Genomic DNA, 21,148 nt, shown 5'->3' on the forward strand with positions numbered 1-21,148 from the left:
CTTGTATTAGTTTGTGCTTGTGCCTTTTCTACTGTAGCTCCCACTCTGAAGTGGGCTCCCCGAGGAGGTGAGGTGGGTTCTGTCTCTAGAAATGTTTGGACCAGGGGTGTCAAACATAAGGCCCACCGGCTGGATCTGCCCCCTTGAGAGCTTTCATCCGTCCTGCAAGCCAGCCAAGGCAGCCACCCACCCTCACTCTTGATCTGGGCTGGCAAGTCATGGCCCAGCCAAATGACATTTGTCATATCTGGCCCTCGTAACAATTGAGTTTGACACCCCTGGTTTAGTCAGTGCTGCATGGCCATTTAATCGGGGTAAAGACTGGCCAGAAAACTCTGCTTCTCATGGCACAGTTGTGAGGCATTCCATTGCAGGGCACACAGGTAAAAACCTATCAAAAGAGAAGTCCACTCAGAGTGGCCAATGTCCACTCTCCACTGTTGATAAATTGGCAGATGAAACTTTTAGGGTATGTGCGAAATAGTATGCTGGACTAGATGGACCCCAGCCAAGCTCTTCCAGCTTTGGATGATCCTGCAAATAGAGAACTAACCCAGCTAAGAGAACCCCCCCTCCCAATATTAGCTTGCTGTGCTGGTTTTCTATTTGTGTGTGTGTGTTTTAAATATAGGGAAGCATTCCAAAATGTGATTCTGCCACCATCAATATAAAGTGTGGACTTTCCACCCCTTTGTTCTCCTATATGTTGGAACCAGGACTTCAATGTTCCATTTGAAGCTGTTGTGAGCCGGATTCCTCTGACCTCAAGAGTGGGTCAAAGAAATGAGGTGCATCTCCTGTTCTGCTATTTAACACATCTGTTTTCAGTGCTAATAGCCTTTGAAAGAGCCAGCCATAAAGATTTATTTAATTGGGATTTGAGCATGCTACCTGCGTAAAGTTGCAGCCTATTCACATTATTCATTGCTATCATCTTAATAAAGTAATCTGGACAGGACACCAGCAGTTTGTTACATTTTAAAGATTCCATTTTCAAGCATGTGCCAAAAATTTTAAATTATTAGTTCATTTAAGATGTTCAACAGGCTGCAATCCTCTGCCTCAGTGGACGATCCCACAATCAATGGGTCTTTACTAGTGTACACAGAAACACCTTTATCTCCTGGGATCTCAATAGTCAACTGGACTTGCTTCCAATTTTGTTTATTTAATCTTTCTCCTGAGACTCAAGGCATTTTACATGGTATAAAACAATGTAATTAAATAGCATGAAAGATCTATTAAATGCAGTAGGAGTAGGACTACACAAATAGGACACATATGTGAAAAAAGCAAATTATGGTAATATGAAGCATTACCCTGACACGGATTTATAGTTCATTTAGGACTATGCCCCTTCAAAATGTACATCTCTGTTGGAGAGAGAGAAATGTGATTACAAACTGTAGTGTAAACTATGAAACCACCCTGCTTGTCTTTCTCTCTTAAGGTCTCTTGCCAAAGCAATTTCCTATCTGCGCCGCTGGTGTAGTGGTATCATGCAAGATTCCCATTCTTGCGACCCGGGTTCGATTCCCGGGCGGCGCAACGAATTATTTTTAACTCTGCACCCACCTCTGAGAAAACTTTCTGGAGCCAATTTAAAAATATCACTCTTTCCCTGCGTAATACCTAACTAGGAGGGCTCAAACAGAAAAGTCGTGTTTGTTTTTTAAAAAAACCAAAGAACAATATAAAAGTGTTTGAAAGGAACTACTCGATAGGCATGCGCGAAGCCGAGTCTCGCGAGATCTCGTCACCCGGCATCAGGGGAAAAAGAAACCGCATAGAGGCCGGCGGAGGACTGGATTGAGCGCCAACGCAGATGGGTGTCGGAGCCGCTGCGCATGCGCAGTCGCCCCCTTCCTTCGGCCGGCTCGGGCCTCTCTGCCCGCCAGCGCCATCTTGAGAGGACAAGCGGGGACAGGGGGGCCTTGTTGTCCGCCGCGGATCCCTGAGGCGCGGGATCTCCCTCGCGCGCGGACTCGGCCCACGGGTCGGTGCCGTGACTGGACCTGGACCGGCGGGGCTGAGGAGGACGAGCCGCCGCCATGGAGGACGAAATGCCCAAGACCCTGTGAGTCTCCGAGGCGGTGAGGCCTCCTGGGCCGGAGGGGGAGGGGGTTGAGCCACGTTGTCCCCTCGTCTCCCTCCCCTCCCCTCCCCTCCCCCACCCACCCCGGACATGAATAGTTGTCGCTTCTCTTCTCGCAAAAAGGCGCCTCTCTCGTTCCCCTTCCGAGATAGTTCATAAAAGCAGGCGCGGTAGGGAGGCCTGCCCGGCACGCATGGAGCAAGGGGTTGGAGTGGGCCGTACCGCTTCAGTCTACGGGAGCGCCTTCCTGTGTGCTTCCCTTTGCAAAGGGAGAGCTCGGGGGCTGGGAGGCGGTCCAAGCAGGAGCCCTTCCTCCCTGATGGGCTAGGTTTTTGCTTGCGGGGAGCTTTCCATATGGGGGGAGCCTTTGCCAAGGGCCTTCCGCACCTTGTAGTTCCAAGGGGTATAACATTCTGCTTCACCACTTGGTTTTGTTTCTCGGCCAGACTAGGCCCAGATCTCTTCCTTGCTTCTATAACTGGGCAGGATAAAGTTCCGGGACACACACACACACACACACACAAGCAAATAGTTAAATGAGTCTAACTATTAGTGAAGCCCTGACCTGGATGGCCCAGGCTAGCCTGATCTCGTCAGATCTCAGAAGCTAAGCAGGGTCGGCCCTGGTTAGTATTGGGATGGGAGACCACCAAGGAAGGCCAGGGTTGCTGTGCAGAGGAAGGCACCGGCAAACCACCTCTGTTAGTCTCTTGCCATGAAAACCCCCAAAAGGGGTCGCCATAAGTTGGCTGACGGCACTTTACACACACACGACTATTAGTGAGGGGGTCTCCAGAAGGAATCTGGGGGTCCGTGAAGGCAGATGTGTGCCTGGGTGCTTCTGTTACCATCTTTGGGAATATAAGGGTTCCATCAGTATTTCACCCCTCTGTGTATTCAAAACATTTCACATTTATTATTTTGTTGCGATCCATTGAAGTTATCTAGGCCATAAAGTGTAATAAATCATACATAGATACTAAAGATACTAAACAACCCTACTTTAGAGGGTTGTTGCAAGGCTTACGAAGGTCAAGGTTTAGCACACTTTGATCTGTAAAGCCAACTATTGAGTGTTAATGAGTATTTTTAAGTGACCTTTGTCCTCTTCACGTAGCAAGATTTTGGGAGACTAGAGTAGGATTAGGGGAAGCTTCTTGTTACTTTCTTTTTTATGAAAGAATTTGACTGGTAAGGTCTATTATGTCACTTTTTGTTTGCAAACTTGCATGGCCAGAGGAAGCCACAGAAATGGAGGAGGGCTGTTATGTACATCTGTGTTTTATCTTGCCAAAGGCATTTGGGGCAACAATATCAATCCCCCCCCCTTTCTTGTGAAGCATGTATTTGAACCTGAGCCTCATCATTCAGTCCTAGTATTCCACACACTGACTGTATTGCACATTGAGAAATTCAATAGTATGGGAAACATGTACACTGTTTAGGTTTTGTTGTTAAACAAATGAGAATGCATACCTAATGCTAATATAGATACTTTCAGGCCATATGGTAAAATGCTCTCCCATTGTGCATATTTCTAAAACTATGTGGGCCAGTAGTGAATTGGGCTACAGTAAAAACCCAAAGAGACACACTAATTGTAATTAGGGTTGCCAACCACCTGGAGAAAAATGACCTACCCCTTTAGAGGCTTAATGGGATGTTATTGACCAGGTGGTGGTGTTTACCTCGACACTATTAAAATTATTTGTGTACATTATTTATAGTCCACCTTTCTCACAGGATCTCAAGGCGGATTACACATAGTGAGTCAGTACAATCAACAAAATAGGACATTCAGTAACCAATGCATTAGGATTTTAGAAGTCTAATAATTCAGTTTTGCATAGTTTGCAGAAGGCCAGAAGAGTGGGAGCTTTCCTTACCTCATCAGACAAGCCATTCTATAAGATGGGAGACACAAAGAAGAAAGCACATGTAGGGGCAGTTGTTGTTTTTGCCACTTGCAGGCTAGCACTCACAGAAACCCCTGCTGACTTGAGCAAAGTTGTTGTGGGGGCAGAGGCGGTCCAGCAAATAAGAGGGGCCAAGGCAATGAAGGGCTTTTTAATGTGATAGCCAGTACATTAAAGTGTTTCTCAAGTGGTACACAAGTGGAGACCTGGGAATTGTTCTGTCATTCTTCATAACTAGCAAGTAAAACACAACAATATTTTCTTCAATTCAGTTCATCATATTATGCAAGAAAAACTTGGAGAAATTATTGTGTAGGCAAGACCCAAATTTGTAGAGCTCTGAGTACAGATTTTGCCTCCAGAGTGTCTCTGCAGCCAAAGATAAAATTGTTCCATTAGTTTTTGAAAGTATATCTTTCTAATAACTTGGAGAGGGAAAAAGGTGAAGGAGAAAAGACAAGGAGTGAGGTAAATACATAGGAAGAGTAATTGCTGATGGTAGTAAGGTTAACTTATTATTCTTTAGGAAGTATTGTGTGGAGGGCTTTAAATGGAAAAAAGGACTCTAATAGGAACTTCCAAAATCATTGGGATTCGATTCACTAATATGTGTAGTAGAAGCTTCTGTTGGTGCCTCTTTTATTAATACCTGCAAGTAGCCTCTGGTTTTAACAACACTGGTAAAATGTATATAGAAGAAATGTTCAATTGCTAAGTAGATTTTTTTCTCTCTGGGTCGAGCCTTGGTCTTTGACACAACTTTTCCTGTACAGCTTCCTCTTTTTTGAGCATCCTGTTCTTCAAAATAAGCGTTTACTTTTTATTCTTTCGCACTTCTAGAAGATGCAGTTTCTTCCCTCTTTTTATTTAAAGAATGCTTATTGTGGCAGCTGATGATACAACATTTTGAAGGAGCTAAAATTGATGTGACTTTTGCAGGTATGTGGGAAATCTATCAAGAGATGTTACTGAAGCTCTAATTCTCCAGCTGTTCAGCCAGATTGGACCATGCAAAAACTGCAAAATGATAATGGATGTAAGTTGATCTAGTTACTGACATCTTAGTCTCAGAAAATAAGATCATAATTTTACTTTTTCCTCACTCTTTATGTGGTTTACAAAACAATCTGTATTAAAACAGCACTGAAGTAGACTAAAAAAAATCCAAAAGCATAAAAATACAACAATTAAAAAATTGTGTTTGAACTGAATAATAGAGGAGAATAAAACAGTATGATACCCCCGGCACACAAACAGAAGCAGTACACAAAAAGCTCCAGCATAAGCCTTGGTGGTTGCTGGCCATAGCTAATCAGTATTTTATGCTCTCTTGTTTGTGGGTGCTTTCTGGGCAGGACCTGAGCCAGAAAATGACATCTAGTGAAATATAATGTCACATCCATCCCAAACCCAGATGTGACATAAGCATGGTGGGCAGCACTCTGACATTTTTGGGGACGGCCAGAGTTTTGCCCAGTGTGCTTAAATCACATCCAGGTTTCTGCGTGGCTGGATGTTATTTCCATCCCGGGCCTTTTCTCCCACCAGAGAAGAGAGGGCAGGAGGGAAGGCCCAACCTCTGGGAGAACTCCTGCCAGACGCAGGCAAATGGTTTCTCTAGGTGGTGCAAAGGACATACAGTGGCCATGTGATTGATGGTAGTTGCAAATGTGGTTCTCCATGAGCCACTACCTGAGTGCCACTATATAGTGCTTTGGAGAGCTGTGATTGGCTTTTGGTATCCTAAGATGTGCTGTGATTGTGTAGGTGTAGTGGGAGGGTGGTTGGTGGGGTAGGGGGTGAACCTTTTCCCCTTCACTGAGTTCAGTGCCAGCATTTTCACCTGAGAGAGCTTATGGGAGCCCTGCTTCTTCTCAGTCATGTCACCCATACCACCAATTTATGGTTTCTATAATGGTGCAGCAGAGCTGAGTTTACCTTTATTTGTGAGGGAACAGGCCAGCCCCTTCAGTATATTTTTATGTTACATTGGTGTGGTTCAGTGTCTTTAGGATTGTGTTGTAAAAATACAGGAAAGTGTAGCCTGTATCCAACCCACATTCATTAAGAATGTTCCCACTTATTGCAGTGGAGCTTGGTTTTCTGCTATCCCCAAATACACACAGCCAGTAAGTGTGCCTAGAATCTTGACCTTAAATTCACGACTAGCTCATCTGACCATGTCAGAAAAACAAAGCTAAGAGGGATTTTTAGAGTTCTCAAGACTGGTCTCTAACACCTTTTATCCCTATGTTAAACAGACAGCTGGAAATGATCCATATTGTTTTGTGGAGTTTTATGAACATCGTCATGCAGCTGCAGCTTTAGCTGCTATGAATGGACGGAAGATAATGGGTAAGGTAAGCTTTCAGGTTTAAAGGGTGAGTTGGAGAAGAAGTATGCATTTGGCAATGTGGATGAAACTGCTTTACAAAAAAGAAAATAAAGGTAAAGCTTTTTATTCTGTTCTTGTCAGTAGCAGCGCTTTGAGCTTTTAAAAATCATTTTGAGAAAGCTGCATAATGACTTCACAGAACAAAAGAGCATTTTCAAGTTCATAATTATGCTGGATTTGCAAACAAAATAGTTTGGCAATAAATTGTTATCTTCAAGTTTGTAACCATTCTGGATTTGCAAACAGAATAGTTTAGCAAAGTAACCAGATGTGACCTGAATTGTTCTTTAATGGTTTCCTTGTGCTGTTAATTAGTGCAGGGGGTATTGCCGATTTGTGTGGGTGTTTTTGTTTTTTTTACAAACTACTGTGTGCACTTTGTTTGCTAGGTTTTGGGGGGGGGGTATTTTAACTTGCCTGAATATAATTTTAGCAAATATTATTTGTAGGAAGTCAAAGTGAACTGGGCAACAACCCCCAGCAGTCAGAAGAAAGATACCAGCAGTAAGTCCCTTACAATTAAAGCAATTATTTTTTATTGCACAAAAAGTGTTTTTAATGTTAAGCAATAAGCAACGTGCAAATATTTGCCCTATTGTTTTGATCATTATCCTAAGATATTATTTAATGTGTTTGTGTTAATAAACTTAAGAACAAATCTAATCTTTGTCATCAGGTAGTACCGTTGTCAACACACTGCGTTCACAAGGTAATTGTATCTTCTTAAACATAAAATGAAATCTCTCAGGGGTGTTCACTAACCGCCTGAAGCTATTTTGGGTGGGTGTTCTGTTGTGACAAGATTTCTCCCTCCTCTTGCAAATGGATCAGGATGTGGACTGTTGCTGACTCCTTAAGCCCTTTGACCCCATTAAGCCTCTCTGAGGGCAAGAGAACCAGCTTCCTTCAAGGCTGCTCTCGGTGCTGCACCATAAAATGCCTTTGTGGTGTAAATTGTTTTATTACAATCGGAATCCTTTCCCCTTTTTGCTTGTTGGCAACCCAGTGTGTTGTCTGGCCTTAGAACCTGTAGAACACGGGGGAGGTTTTGACCAGACTGACCACGGTGGAGTTGTAAAGTATCATATGTGCTCTGAGAAACCAGTTAATGGTAGCGATAATTAAAATGGGCTATATGTGACTGTGAAGGAAGATATGAAATCGTTGTATCACCCGTTCTTATGTAAATGGCTCTAACATAAATTGTGAAGGGATTACTGTTTCCGTTCTGTTGCCTTCAGTCTTACTTCACTTGCTCATGGATTTGACATACTTTGAATTCACATGGATTCACATGGTGTAAAGGCTGGGCAACCAAAACTGTTGGCTTTTCAGAAAACTGTCAAATACTTTAACATCAAACTGTTGCAATGCAAGGTATCTTTTTGACTGTTCTTCACAAACTATGAATAAAATTGAGCTGTTTAAAGCATGTGTCATCCATGCTGGTTTGTGTAAATCTTACCGCATTTTGCTCACTGAACCAGTAAATATTATGGTTCAGTTTTTTTTAAAAAGCCGTGTATAAATAAAGCTAAATGGTAGTATTACGATATGAATGTAAGACTTCAATGTAATTTTTTGGCTTTGGAAACAGCTCTCAAGGAAATATAGTTGCCTGTTAACTACAAATGTAACTTGTAATGTAAAAACTACAAAAAGTTCTAGATATATGTAGCTTAATGTACTTGTTTACTATCTTCTCTATCAATGGCTATAAAACAATAATGCATTTTGTTATCTGATAGATAAAAGATTCTAGTTCTCATGTAGTTTCCAGATATGTGGGAATTGATACAAGATTTAAAAACCATACCCTGTATTTCCATGAGTACTCTGCAAACTTGTAAATTTTTTTTCTTTTTCTTGATAAGACCACTTCCATGTCTTTGTCGGAGACCTCAGCCCAGAAATTACAACTGAAGATATAAAAGCAGCTTTTGCACCATTTGGAAGAATATCGTAAGTAATGTCTTATGCTGGATAATGGGGACAATAATCTAGTGTTAAACTGGTGAAAAGTTTCAACATGTTGGAGGATATATCCTTTAAAGAACTGTATCTTTTTGTTTCCTGGGAATCATCAAACAGTTCATCTTGCTTAATTTAGATGTGTATATTTCATTTTTTTTAGTATTTTAAAAGATTTCCATATTTTCATGTCATATGGTAACTTGTTTTTAAGTCCGTGTATTCATTGACTTCATTAAATGACTGAGCATTGTAGAATGGATTTTCTAAGGCAACACTAAGATAAAGGAGATTTCTGCCAATGAAAAAGCACTGCAGTCCCAATAAAAGCAGCTTTAATATGGATCAGATTTTATTGAAGTTATGCCCTGTAAGATTTTGGCTTTTTGTGAAATGGGTGCTCTATTAAATAAAATAAACTAGAAACTGGTCTTTAGTGTGACTTTCAGCATAAATTGTAGTTTGAAGGCATATGAAAGTGTTCATGGTAGATTGGAGAACCAGCTATATTGTCCTTACCATGAAACACTTTTTAACTTTAGGAATGAGTGTTTGATATTGATAAGGATGATCAGTTAGATGTAGTTGCAGTGTAACTTTTGATTTATATAGGGAATCTGTTTGTTGGAAGCATTTCCTGATAAATCCAATATAATGGTCCTCCTCCAGTTTACTACAGCTTGAAAACATGAAATTTGTATGACAGTTACATCTCTAAATGTGTGAATTGTTTTGGTAACGCACAGGTCTGAAGCAGAAGGAAGTTGTTTATTCTGTTAGGCTGTTTCTTCCAAGTATTTTATAGCATGTATAAATGCAACAGAAAAATTAGTAGGAAATGAATTTAAAGGCTGATAACATAAGGAGTAGTTGCCACATATATGTATTAGCTCCCTCAAGACTTTTGTATGGATGGCTAACTTGAAGAGAGGATTTATACGTTAGTAGAGGCTCTCTATCCCTGTCCCCAAAAAAGTGTGAATGTGGCAAACTGATCTTTCCTCCTCCTAAACTCCCAGACTGACCCATGCTGGCATCCAGCCTCCATGATTGTCTTGGCATCCCGGGCCAGTTAAAGAAGAGATGAGAGTCACTTTTGTTGGGTTTTTCCACCCCAAGAAATTCCCTGGCTGGACCTGCCTTTGCTGTACAGAGAGAAAGAAGAACTTTCTAGGGCATGGTTCTGTCCAGCAGCAGCTTCTGTATTCTCTGCTCTGTAGTTGACTGGAGCCAGTGTCAATGTTTAGGGTTTACAGAGACTATGTAGATGGAAGAGGAGATGTTGCTGTTTCTGTACTTAATTAAATAGAACATAACTAACCACGCTAACAAACTCTTAACATCTACAACTACATCAAGATAATAAAATTATCACTGCTATCCAGTTTCTACTCTTCGGTTTTACTTTTCACTCATGCTGCCCTTTTGTTTCCTTCTCTCTCTTCCCAACTGTTCTTTTCCAGCAGTTGTTTCTGTCCTCCTCTGATCTCAGTGTGCTGCATTTAGAGTAATGAGTGATAGGAGGATTCTAAGATGGGTGGAGCCAGAAGCAGAGAAGGAGAGAAATGACAGGTGGCAGAATTACCTGTTGGGTGCGAGAGAAGACATGATCAGAAGTAAAGTAGAAGAGTAGGAAAGGGTAGCAGTTATTATTTTGGTGGTGTAATAGTATTCTACATAATTCTCTCCAGACATGATATCTTCCTCTAAATCACGTTCCTCTGTATTGTTGAAGTACACTGAGCTTGCGTAGGAAGTGGTGTCATGTTGGTGTTTCATCTCATCCTGGTTCGTGATGTTGCTAGGAAGATATTTGTCTGAGAGGTGAGACTTTCTGTGGTCCTCTGCATCCTTAAATAGTCAGGGTTGGTGTGGCAAAAATCTTTGAGTTACTCTGTTCCTTTCTTCCTCTTCCTCATATGTTCTCACCTCTGCACCTCTTTGCTGACCTGTCAAAATTTCTATTTTTTTGAACCTTTCTGGCAGTTAATGTAAGTAGAATATAGCTTTTCAAATTCCTCAACAGAGGACGTACCTAATTGTGATGCACTGCCTGAGAATTTAGGTATCCAAGGAGCCCCAAAGTAATAAGACATATACAATATACAGTGGAGTAAACACAGTAGAACACATGGCGAGGAGAGTGGAGGGTCATCATCGCCTGAAGGTTCTGCCCTCAAGTTTCCTTCTAAGTTCTAATTTTTCTTATTTGGCTGCCTCTGCTTTGGCTTTCCAGTTCTTGATGCCACTTATCCTGCTTCAGGTTATACACCGAATCTTTAGGTGGAAGAGGCCGTGGCACTTTTGTATCTAAATGTAATGTAACATTAAATAGAACATAGCTGAACAGGCTAACACCATATCTGCTGCTGCTGCTAGTGCTACTAATGATCAAGGATGGTAAGTAAAGAAGTCCTAGTCAAGTATATGCAAAGTAATTCAGGAGCATTTGGGGGTATCCACTGTAAAATACCCTATTTGTAGATGGATAGCTAACTTATTCAGGAAATGATCTACATTATCATGGTTCCCTGTTCTGTGAAATTCTCTACCAGTACTGGAAAGCTAGTGCTGCACTTGGCATCCAGACTTTATCTCAGTTTCTCTAGGTTTTTTGAGACACTTGTGCATAGATTTCCCCTTACTCATGCAGAAAGATTGTAACATGCCAGATGGCTGCATGCAAGCATCTTCTTCCACTCTCCCTTTCTGCATCAGAGTATGTTGTCTCCTCTGATAGTGCTGATCCCTTCCTTGGCCAGGAGAGGGAAGCAGATGTCCCAGTCTCAATGTATGGCCAGAGACCGCATCAGTCATCTGTTTGTGGGAGGGAAATCTCCAGTGCAAACAATTATAGTACAGGAAGGGTTTTGCCAAATTCTTTTGGTAAGGGCTTCAGAAGGTACAGACAAGTGATGAATATTTCCTGCTTGCTGGTAGTTGAAATCTGCTTTGCCAGTCCCTTTAGCAACAGCTATCCATATAGTTTTGGATATGATTCTTCACGCAAGTTCCTGTAGAACCTTTCTCTCAACACCTGAAATTCTCAGAGTTTTAGTTGTTTGCTTGTATGCAGAAGAGTACAAAGGAGTTTGCAGAATGCACTGAACTCTGGTGATGGGTGAGTGTGTGTTTTTACTAGCTAGAGCACAGGCTTGCTTTAGTCTCATGACTTTAATGTCAATTAAAGCATGTGTAGGAAATCCATTCATTTCAATTGCGTTTAAACATTTATATGCCATTGATATTACAGGGATTTAGGTGTACTTGTCTTTTTGCTGTCAAGTTGGAGCCAGTTTATGGCAACCCCATAGGGTGTTCAAGGCAACACATGTTCAGAGGTGGTTTGCCATTGCCAGCATCTGCATAGCAACCTTACGCTTCCTTTGTGGTCTCCATCCAAGTACTAACCAGGACCAACCGTGCTTAGCTTCCAAGATCTCATTAGATTGGGCTAGCCTGGGTTATCCAGGTCAGGACATTCTTAATCTGAAAAAAAAAAATTGGAAATCCATTTTGTGCAGGTAAGATTCCTTCTTAAACTGCTAGTATCAGGTGATATAGGGCAACCTTAACATTCCTGTTGAAACAACTGCAAGGCCAGATGCTTTATTTCAGTCTTGATGTTCTGCTGAGCATTTATAGTATTATCTGTGTTGGAAAAAGGAATTCCCTTTGAGCACCAGGAGGCCAGGCTAGGGAGGGGAGGAGGGATAGCGAGGCCTTGCCTTGCAGGAAAATATTGAGGGCTACATCTGATAGTAAAACCTGGCTTCAGCCATGAATAGCATGTGCCTACTAATTACCTTTGGGAATATCTGTGGCTGCAGAGGGCAGTGCCTAGTCACTAGCAAGAAGATTGTCCTTGAAGCAGCCCCCCCCCCCACAAGTGGCTTCAGAGCTGAAGGGAGAATGAGCTTTCCCTTCATTCAGAAGCAGCTGCTGGGGAAAGGAGAAATATGTCACAAAACCTTTTTACAGGGACACATTTTGGAATATGAAGTGTGTCGCTGTGATTATTACCAAATCATTGTAGTAAGAAATTTTTTTTATCGATTCAGCAAGTAAAACTCTGTTTTTTATCATGTGAATGGTTGGATATTAAAATAGTTTTCAAGCCCTTAATTAGTTGTGGGATTTAAAAAACATTTTGTACTGAACAGTTGTAGGCAAAAATTATTCCACGTTTTTAGAAGGCAGCTATAAAATTTTGGGTGAAAATAACAAAAGAGCTTCTGAAGCACACGTGAAACTAGTCTAGGGGCTGTCTTTGTAAGCACAATGGATAACGAATAAATACCATCAACATGAATTTAGTTATTTTAATAAAAATGTTAATTGCCTGTAACATGGATCTTGATAGCTACAAATTTGAATGTAAGAGCATTCACCTAAGGGTGGTTTGCTTTGCATATATATATTTTGTTGGGTCTTAATTTTCCAAGGTGACAGCTGAGGTAAGTATAGAGGGTTTCCCTTTCCGTTGGGTACAGAGAACCATCCATATGATCATAAAATTAACTGTTCCCAGGCAAATTGTAACATAGGCAGAATGCAGACTAATACTTCTAGAGCATATGACTTTAAAAAATAGAAGATTTTCCATGAAGTAACATCTTAAAATGGTGTTGAATTCTAACTGGATCTTTCAATGGTCTAAAATTATTTAGCTCCGTTTCTAAAATTGTGTTTCTTAATGAAGAGTTTGGAAATTGAATATGCTGAAACTGTTTTGAGCATCTGGCACCAGGAAACCTCTGGCCTTGATGTATGGATCTGTTTCTTTAGTTACAGTGCATAATTTTCATATTAGCTTTATTCTGTGGTTGCTTGTGTGTGTTGAAAATGCCTGATTCTTGTGGGTTGGGGAGGGGAAACTAGACCTGTGTATTTGAGATGTTCTTGACAGTTCACTCTTGTGCAGAAATTGCCTAAGAAGCAATTGGTTAATAAAAAGAGCTTTTCCACCAGTGGGGTTTAGCTATTGTAGCTGGGTCTTTGTCTTTTTATTAACTCAATCTCAAATAATAGGGCTCTGGTTATTTTGCAGAATGTCTCTGAAGAATGGACAGCATTGCCATGGCTAACTGCAAGCTACAGTTCACAGTGGACAAACGTTGTAGTTTTCTATTTACTTTTATAAATTTTTTACTTTATATACTTTGTAGTTTTCAATCAGTCCTGTATGATTGTTAATTACGAATGCAGTTTTTTAAAAGATTTAATAGTGTGTAGTAAAAAAAACATGTTAGTGTTTATTTTCTTCCATAATGCAACCATTTCTGAAAATGTCAATTTCTCAAAATTTACAGCTGCCCAAGTCCAAAAAGGGGGTAACGAATTGACCTGAGAAAATTAAAGAATTCAGTTAACAGGCGACGTATGCCTTTTAATTCCTATTTTTTCATTTTTTCTATTTTCTATTTCTAATAAGTAGGTAGTATGTGTTGGCCAATAGTAAGTTTATAAATTGCATGGTTAAAGTGACCCGTTGGCTAATATGCTAGTCAGTTACATGACCTCAGTTATTCCTTGGAATAGCTGCTTTGACCATGCGTAGTGTTTTTAACAGTATGTAAGAGCATTTTGAACTGTGAACCAACGACTGTAAAATATTTGTTTTTAAAAAGCTATTGATTTGCATGTTTACACGATTAAGTTTAATTTTTGCTACCATGTGATAAAACCTTAGTAAAATAAAAAATTGCTTTGTCTGTATATTGCTGGTGCATTTAAGAAGTTCACTTTATTAAAGGTGAAACATGACAAATGAGCTGCGTGTGAAAACATTTTTATTCTGATTTTGTTCTGTTAATGCTTAGCCGATTGTCTCTTTGTCTTTTAGGGACGCACGAGTTGTTAAGGACATGGCAACAGGAAAATCTAAAGGATATGGCTTTGTTTCTTTCTTCAATAAATGGGTGAGTAACTGCTTATTGAAATCACCAGCTTTGTGGGCTGGAGAACTTTTACCAGAATTGGCAGGTCTTTATTTCTCATGACACTGACAGACTTAAATTATGCTTCTAAAATCAAATGAAGTTCTAGACAAATACTGTTCTTTTCAGTTTATTACTAGAAAGCCTGTATTAAATATCCACTGTACAAAATAAGAGACAGGCTGTATCCTTAGGCCTACAATCTAAAAGGCAGCAGAGAGTAATGGAGGGGAAATTTAAAGTAAGTAATTTCATTTGGCAGGCCAGATAGGTGGATGTTGATCTTATCTTGCTGATGTTCTTTCTGGGAGGGAGAGGGTCCAACTTCTGTGACCCTTGGTTCTTTGGCTAATGTCAAGAACCAGAGTGACTCCTTTCACAATGCAACTGACACGTGGTCTTCTCGTTTAGAATAATGGTGCTCAGGCATTTTTGAAAGGAGAACAAACATCTTGCACGTCTGCTGAATAAGAGTCTTGTTAATTGTTTTGCCATTAATTGATCACATAATTATTTAACTAGTAAAAAAAACACTTAAGTGCAAATAGAAACATATGTTGAAGACATTACTCTTTTACAAATATAATTTCTACTGAGGGAAACATTCTACACTAAAATTTCCAGTGGTCAGGAAAGCTTTTGGAATGTATTGTCACTGCATATATTAATGAATGATGCTGCACTTTTTAATTTTGTTTGAGGCACAACTACTTTTTGTCCTGTTAACACACCTTGATGAAGGGATCTGTATACTTTAAATATTGGCCTATTTTGTGGTACTGAAGAGGTGTTACCTCTTGAAGTCAGCGACTGCAGCACCTTAATAGTAGTATTCAGAATCTCTGGAAGTGACTAACTCCATCAGTACTAAACAGTTTTGCATTAGGTAGTAGTACAGTTCTGGCTTCCTAGCCTTTTAATGGGTTTAGTCTTCAGCAGATGAGAGGCTTTAAACGCAATGGGTTGGTCACTTATTTCTTCCTGGATAACAGTGTCAGGGTGGAATCATTTCATTCCACTTGCAAGTTACACATTCAGATTGCTTTTCTGCAACTTTATCAAAATCCCCAAATAAAAATATTTTTCTAGTTACAGCTTTTGCAGCTGCTTTTACTTACCAGTTAGCATTTCCTTGCATCATGTGGTACTTTGAGCATCTGGGGAAAAGTGGACACGCAGCTGTCCAGAAATATGCCTGTTGTAAATGCAGTTCTGTTTAAATTTGCAAACAAGACTATAAGCATCTAGATCAGATGCTTTCGAGCTGTAATACCGTAAAAAGACTATAAATGAAGACTTCTTTATAAATTCGCATTGTTTGAACTCTTAATACCTGTGGCTTTTTAAAAAAAACAAATTGTTGCTTAACTACTTCTGAAAGTGTTCTGCTGTGTGGTTAGGATGCCGAAAACGCTATTCAGCAGATGGGCGGACAGTGGCTTGGTGGAAGACAAATAAGGACTAACTGGGCAACGCGCAAACCTCCAGCTCCAAAGAATACATATGAGTGTAAGTGTGTAAATTTCAGTCAGTAGTCATAGCATATGGGGTGTTTCCTCTTTAGCCTGTAGAAGGCAAAGCTTTTGTGCAATAACAGGGCTGGGTAGGGACCAGTATCTTCAATTGATGCTCTGCCTCCAGAGGAAAAGGGTGAACTTATTGAAAGAATTTGGTTTTAATAGTATTTCTTTGAAAGGCTTACATTGCAAGCTATTTGGGGGATACTTAGGAATACCTAGTAGTCTGTAGGCTAGGACAGGGCCGTAAATCAAAGCAGAAATACAATCCAAGAGATGGAGAGGGAGTGTCTGATATTTCTAGAAGTGTTTGCGTTCTTGTTGTGGGCAACTTAGACTTAATTTTTTTTTCCTATGTAGCAAATGCCAAACAGCTCTCCTATGATGATGTTGTAAATCAGTCCAGTCCAAGCAATTGCACGGTGTACTGTGGTGGTGTTACATCAGGGCTAACAGGTAGGACACCTTATGGTTTTGAACAATCTAGAAAGTTGACTCCAGCCACCCTTACTAACTTTAGTTCTGCTTTCTGGTTTGTAGAACAGCTGATGCGCCAAACGTTTTCTCCATTTGGACAGATAATGGAAATTCGGGTCTTCCCAGATAAAGGGTACTCCTTTGTGCGGTATGCCACTGTTTTGTATGTCTTTTTATGAGGCCCGATAAACTAGATAGCTTAAGGTGCTGTAAGACTTTACCAGCCCTTTTTGAAACTGCTTCTTAAAGCTTCTGGTATTGTTTGTCCCTGCAGTAGTTCCTCCAGGCATCCACTACTTCTGAGTAAACCCACTCTGTGAGGTTGCTAGCCAAACTGCTGCTTTATCCACCGGTACTTCACTTTAACCTCACCACTGCTGAAAATCAGGCAGCTTCTGATCACATTTTCCATTGTGCATTTTTAGTTATACATTCAGAACTTTAGTGCAGGGGCAGAATGACATATGGGAACCTTGGTCCTCTGCTGCACTTTCTGTAGGGTAATGTATTTCCCCAAATCCTAAGAAAAGCACTCTCCCTGATGGGCATTGTGGAGTCCAGATGCCTTGCACATATGGTATTTGCCTGAAGGAAGACATCCCTGAATGTTAGATGACTCCTCCCCCTAAAGAGAGGTTATAAATAAGGTTTTATTACTGTACATAACTGTAATCTGTATGTGGATTTAAGATGCCTCCCCCTTTTTTTGACATTGCATCTGGGAAAATAGGATAGTACCTGTATGGTATCCTTTGCAATTTCTGATAGGTTCTACCTTTTAATGGCTTGTCTGTTCACATATTGAATCAGATTTGTATTGACTGCCTTCAGGTTCAATTCTCATGAAAGTGCTGCACATGCAATTGTTTCAGTCAACGGCACAACCATAGAAGGGCATGTTGTGAAATGTTATTGGGGAAAAGAAACACCAGATATGATTAATCCAATCCAGCAGGTAAGAGACTTTTATTTCTGTTTTTATAAGCTGGAACATGGGGTGGCAGGGGGAGACCCTCACTGTTGGCAGATTTACATAATGGGTAGACCATTAACTTATAGCCCTCCTCTCACGCAGGTTTCCTAATGTGCCATACAGGAACAAACCAGAAAACAGTAGGGGTTAGATATGGAGGGTTGAGAATGAAATATAAGCAGGATTTTGTTTCTACTTGGAAATGTGTTGCTCATTCGTCAGTTACCGTGCTTGTCTTTGTTGTGCAGCTCTTAGATGACTAGTACACATTTGAGTTCAACAATTGCAGACCATTCTATAACTTGGTGGACAGGACTAGTGTCAGAGCACTATACTGTGCCTGTCTTTGGTGGCTGCAGGGAGGGAGGCACGGGGGCAGAACTACCCAAGGAAAGGGTACCACTTGGTATAGGACATATTATCTATTTGCTGCATAGATAATATTATCTACCTGTTGTCACTGCATTGTTTTCTGTTGATGTAATACAATGCAGAAAAATGGTATCTGCACTCTCTAATGTCTCATATGCTATGCTTATTCATATTTCTGTAATCCTAGTACATTGTTTTTTAGATATTGATTGTATCAACGTACACTATGTAAACTACTTTGAGTCTTTGTGAGAAAGGCACTCTATAACTGTAGAAAATAAACTGCTAGTACCACATCCTGAGGTTTGTGTACTGTTGCCATGACACTGACACAAATTTGTCTTTGGGAAATTGGTGTGTGAGTGGTAGTTGAGACACAAGTGAAAGGAAAACTGCTGTCAGGGCAGGCAGTACTGGGCTAGATGGACCAATGTCCTACCTCTGTATAAGGCTGCTTCATATGTAATATGAGTTAGCATCCCTAACACTAGTGCTTTGTATTTTGTAAAGAGATTTCACCATACTATTCAAGTTTCTTGATTCATCATAGCACTGACTGACTAAAAAAACCTCTGGTAGACATAATTACACATTCTTTAGGTATGTTAATTGCAGAGGGTCTTAAATGTAATGGACTAACTACAGCCTTTTGTCATAGCTATACAATGTAGGCTAACATTGATTTGTTTTATCTTTAAGCAGAATCAAGTGGGATATCCACCCCCTTATGGGCAGTGGGGCCAATGGTATGGAAATGCGCAACAGATTGGTCAGTACATGCCTAATGGCTGGCCAGTCCCTGCATATGGAATGTATGGACAAACATGGAATCAGGGATTCAGGTAAGTTCTGTGTCAAGAAGTCTTTTTTAGAAGGAATTGAATGAAAGTACTTGTATAAGTGCAAACCTCCTTGGGGGATTATGATAGAAAGGATTCTCTAGTTTTGTGTATCTGGTAATCTAAGCATGGAGCTTTTTCTGGAATTGGAATGGCTGTTTTCCAAATTGACCTGTACATATTCAGAAATAATTTTTGTACTGCCTTTGTACTGAATGTGTCTGATGCAGTTCTTCCTATATGGCTTAAATCAGGGGTGGGGAACCTCAGGCCCGGGGGCCGTATGCGGCCCCCGAGGACATTTTTTGCGGCCCTCGGGAGCTCAGGGGCCCTGCTGCAGAGGCAGGGAGCAGGGCAGCCCTCCCAGAGGGTGTTCCTGGCGCCACGGCTTACAGTGGTGCTGCGGCGCCCTTTGGACCTCCTCTCGCCAACTGTCAGCTGTTGAGCAGCGAGAGGGAGGGGGAAAGAGGCTGGCGGCTCCTGGCGGCAGAGCAAGCAATCAGGAGCCAATTGGGCTTCGGGGGGGGGGCCTTTTGTGGACTCTGGGGAGGAAAGGGCATGGAGACTGGGGCCCGGTCGCATGGGGCTCTGTGCGCTGCCGGGTGTGTGTGTGGGCAGGGGAGGCTGGGGCCCGGTCACGCGGGGCCAGCAGGTGTGTGTGTGGGGGGGGGGGAAGGCTTTTCTCTCTTTTCTTCCTTTTTCTGTCACTCTTTCTCCTTTCTCTCCCTCTTTTTCTGTCTTTCTTTGTCTCCCTCCGTCCTTTTCTTTGTCTCCCTTCATCCTTTTCTTTCTTTCTCCCTCTCTCTCCATTTCTTTCTCCCTTTCTCTCCCTTCCTCCCTTTTCCTCTTTCTCTGTTTTCCTTCCTCCCTTGCCGATCGACTGTGGGCTGTGCCCCCCTGGCACCTCATTTGCTCGGGCGCACTGCTGGCTGCCCTTCCGCCTGGGAGGGGGGAGGGGGGCACCCTGCAGGCCTTCTCTGTGTGGCTTCCCCTGGGGTTGCCAACCTCCAGGTGGTGGCTGGAGACCTGGCAACCCTAGCCTCTTCCCCCCCCCCACCAGGAGATCTACACCTGGTATGGCCCCTGAAGGATGTCATAAATGTGCAAATGGCCCTTAGCAGGAAAAAGGTTCCCCACCCCTGGCTTAAATGGTAACTGGTGTTGGGTTTGATAACAAAAGGAGTATTTTTAATTAGGCATTCACGGCCTGCCTCTTGATACCATCCTGTTAATTTTAAAGTGCACTTGGTAATCTTAATCTGATCTTCCTTCCTCTTCAATTTAGCCAGACACAGTCTTCTGCAGCATGGATGGGTGCAAGCTATGGCGTACCACCACCTCCACCCCCACCCCCACCACCTCCCCAAGGACAGAATGGAAGTGTTCTAACTAGTCAAACTGGATATCGGATGGCAGGTTTTGAAACACAGTGAGAGAGACGGACTCTGGAATAGCAACAACTGGTGGCTCTGAGGCTATATGGAGCATTGTAAATCCTTTGTTTACTTTAAAAAAATCTATCCAATCAAGTCAGTGCAAATGTCAGAAACAGTATTTATTTTTAATCATGAAACTTTTGTCCACATTTTTTTTAAAACACACACACACAACGGGAAATACTAGATGCTGGATATCTGCCAACTTTTGCCTTCTTTTCCTCTTTTGAGATGTGTTTCTTAAGATCCTTGTTTTGAAACACAACTAATGCAGGGATTTCTGCCACTTTTAGATTGGGGCAGAAAATTGCACAATATCAAACTTTTTTTCCACTGAAGTAGCGTGCAGTTCTAGTTTGCATTCCTAGTATGATTTAAAATGTGTATATGAAAGCAGTTATACAAAAACCCACGCCAAAACTGTGTGAATTCTGAAGATTTATTGTGATCTTCAGCTTGTGCACAATTCTGTTTTAAAGAGAGCCTATTGTATAAAGTGTCCATCTCCTCACTTTTGTTATACTGGGGTTACAAATATAACTTATTGGTTTACATTATTTTGTATCTAGACATTTTTCAAAAAGTGGTTTTTTGCCTTACTGTCAGCTATTAAATTATTAAATGGGGGGTGGGGACAGGGAATTGATGATTGACAGAACTAGTTGAGCAGGGCGCTCTGATGAATCCAACTCTTCATGTTGTTAACTGTTTCATTGTTAGACTTCAGAAGGTGCCTGGGAAATCCCTGTTGGATTTGCTTCAAGATCTTTTATCTTCACTGATGAATTTCAGCCCAGTTTCAAATACTGCTAAAAATGTGACATTCTTATGAACCAGCTTTTTAAAAAAATCTGTCAGTTTTTACATTTAACATGTATCCTTTCTCATGTAAACTATTTTAGCAAATTAATATTTTTCACAAAAGTTGGTCAACTTTTGTATGTCTCCTTCTTTGAAAGGGTAAAAAGGCAGAGATCTACATGTGACTTACGAGTACAATTGAAAACTTTGGTTCCTGCATGTGAACATCAGATACATTTAGTTTTTTGAATACACAGTCCTCTCTTTTCAGTGACATGTAGAGAAGACATCAGTCTTATTGTTAGCAATTTTTTCTCTCACATGGAGTATGTTTTACTTGACTTTAGCATATACAGGGAGGGCTGGGAAATCTTGTAGCACTGTGTAAATCAGGCCAGGGTACGAGAAATGCTCCAG

General features: G+C 41.1%; 1 protein-coding gene and 1 non-coding gene across 4 annotated transcripts; both read left to right on the top strand.

The window, feature by feature from the left end:
• The first annotated feature begins 1,477 nt into the window (after positions 1–1,477).
• On the top strand, positions 1,478–1,548 carry TRNAG-CCC (transfer RNA glycine (anticodon CCC)). The gene has a single exon. It is a non-coding gene; the product is annotated as a tRNA-Gly (tRNA).
• A 304-nt stretch (positions 1,549–1,852) lies between these two features.
• TIA1 (TIA1 cytotoxic granule associated RNA binding protein) lies at positions 1,853–20,857 on the top strand. 3 transcript variants are annotated; one of them, XM_056860955.1, is made up of 13 exons: positions 1,854–2,077; positions 4,951–5,047; positions 6,273–6,371; positions 6,856–6,910; positions 7,083–7,115; positions 8,281–8,368; positions 14,223–14,298; positions 15,717–15,825; positions 16,194–16,289; positions 16,374–16,458; positions 17,142–17,265; positions 18,355–18,497; positions 19,780–20,857. In XM_056860955.1, the coding sequence occupies exons 1-13, from the start codon at positions 2,052–2,054 to the stop codon at positions 19,925–19,927; spliced, it is 1,179 nt and encodes a 392-aa protein (XP_056716933.1). In that variant the 5' UTR covers positions 1,854–2,051; the 3' UTR covers positions 19,928–20,857. The 3 variants fall into 3 exon arrangements, with proteins under 3 accessions (XP_056716934.1, XP_056716933.1, XP_056716935.1); XM_056860956.1 differs by lacking the exon at positions 7,083–7,115 and having other exon boundaries at positions 1,853–2,077; XM_056860957.1 differs by lacking the exons at positions 1,854–2,077; positions 4,951–5,047; positions 6,273–6,371; ... (1 more) ...; positions 7,083–7,115; positions 8,281–8,368 and adding an exon at positions 13,690–13,757.
• The last annotated feature ends 291 nt before the right edge of the window (positions 20,858–21,148 follow it).

Source organism: Euleptes europaea, chromosome 14 (assembly GCF_029931775.1).
Source record: "Euleptes europaea isolate rEulEur1 chromosome 14, rEulEur1.hap1, whole genome shotgun sequence".
NCBI lineage: Eukaryota > Metazoa > Chordata > Lepidosauria > Squamata > Sphaerodactylidae > Euleptes > Euleptes europaea.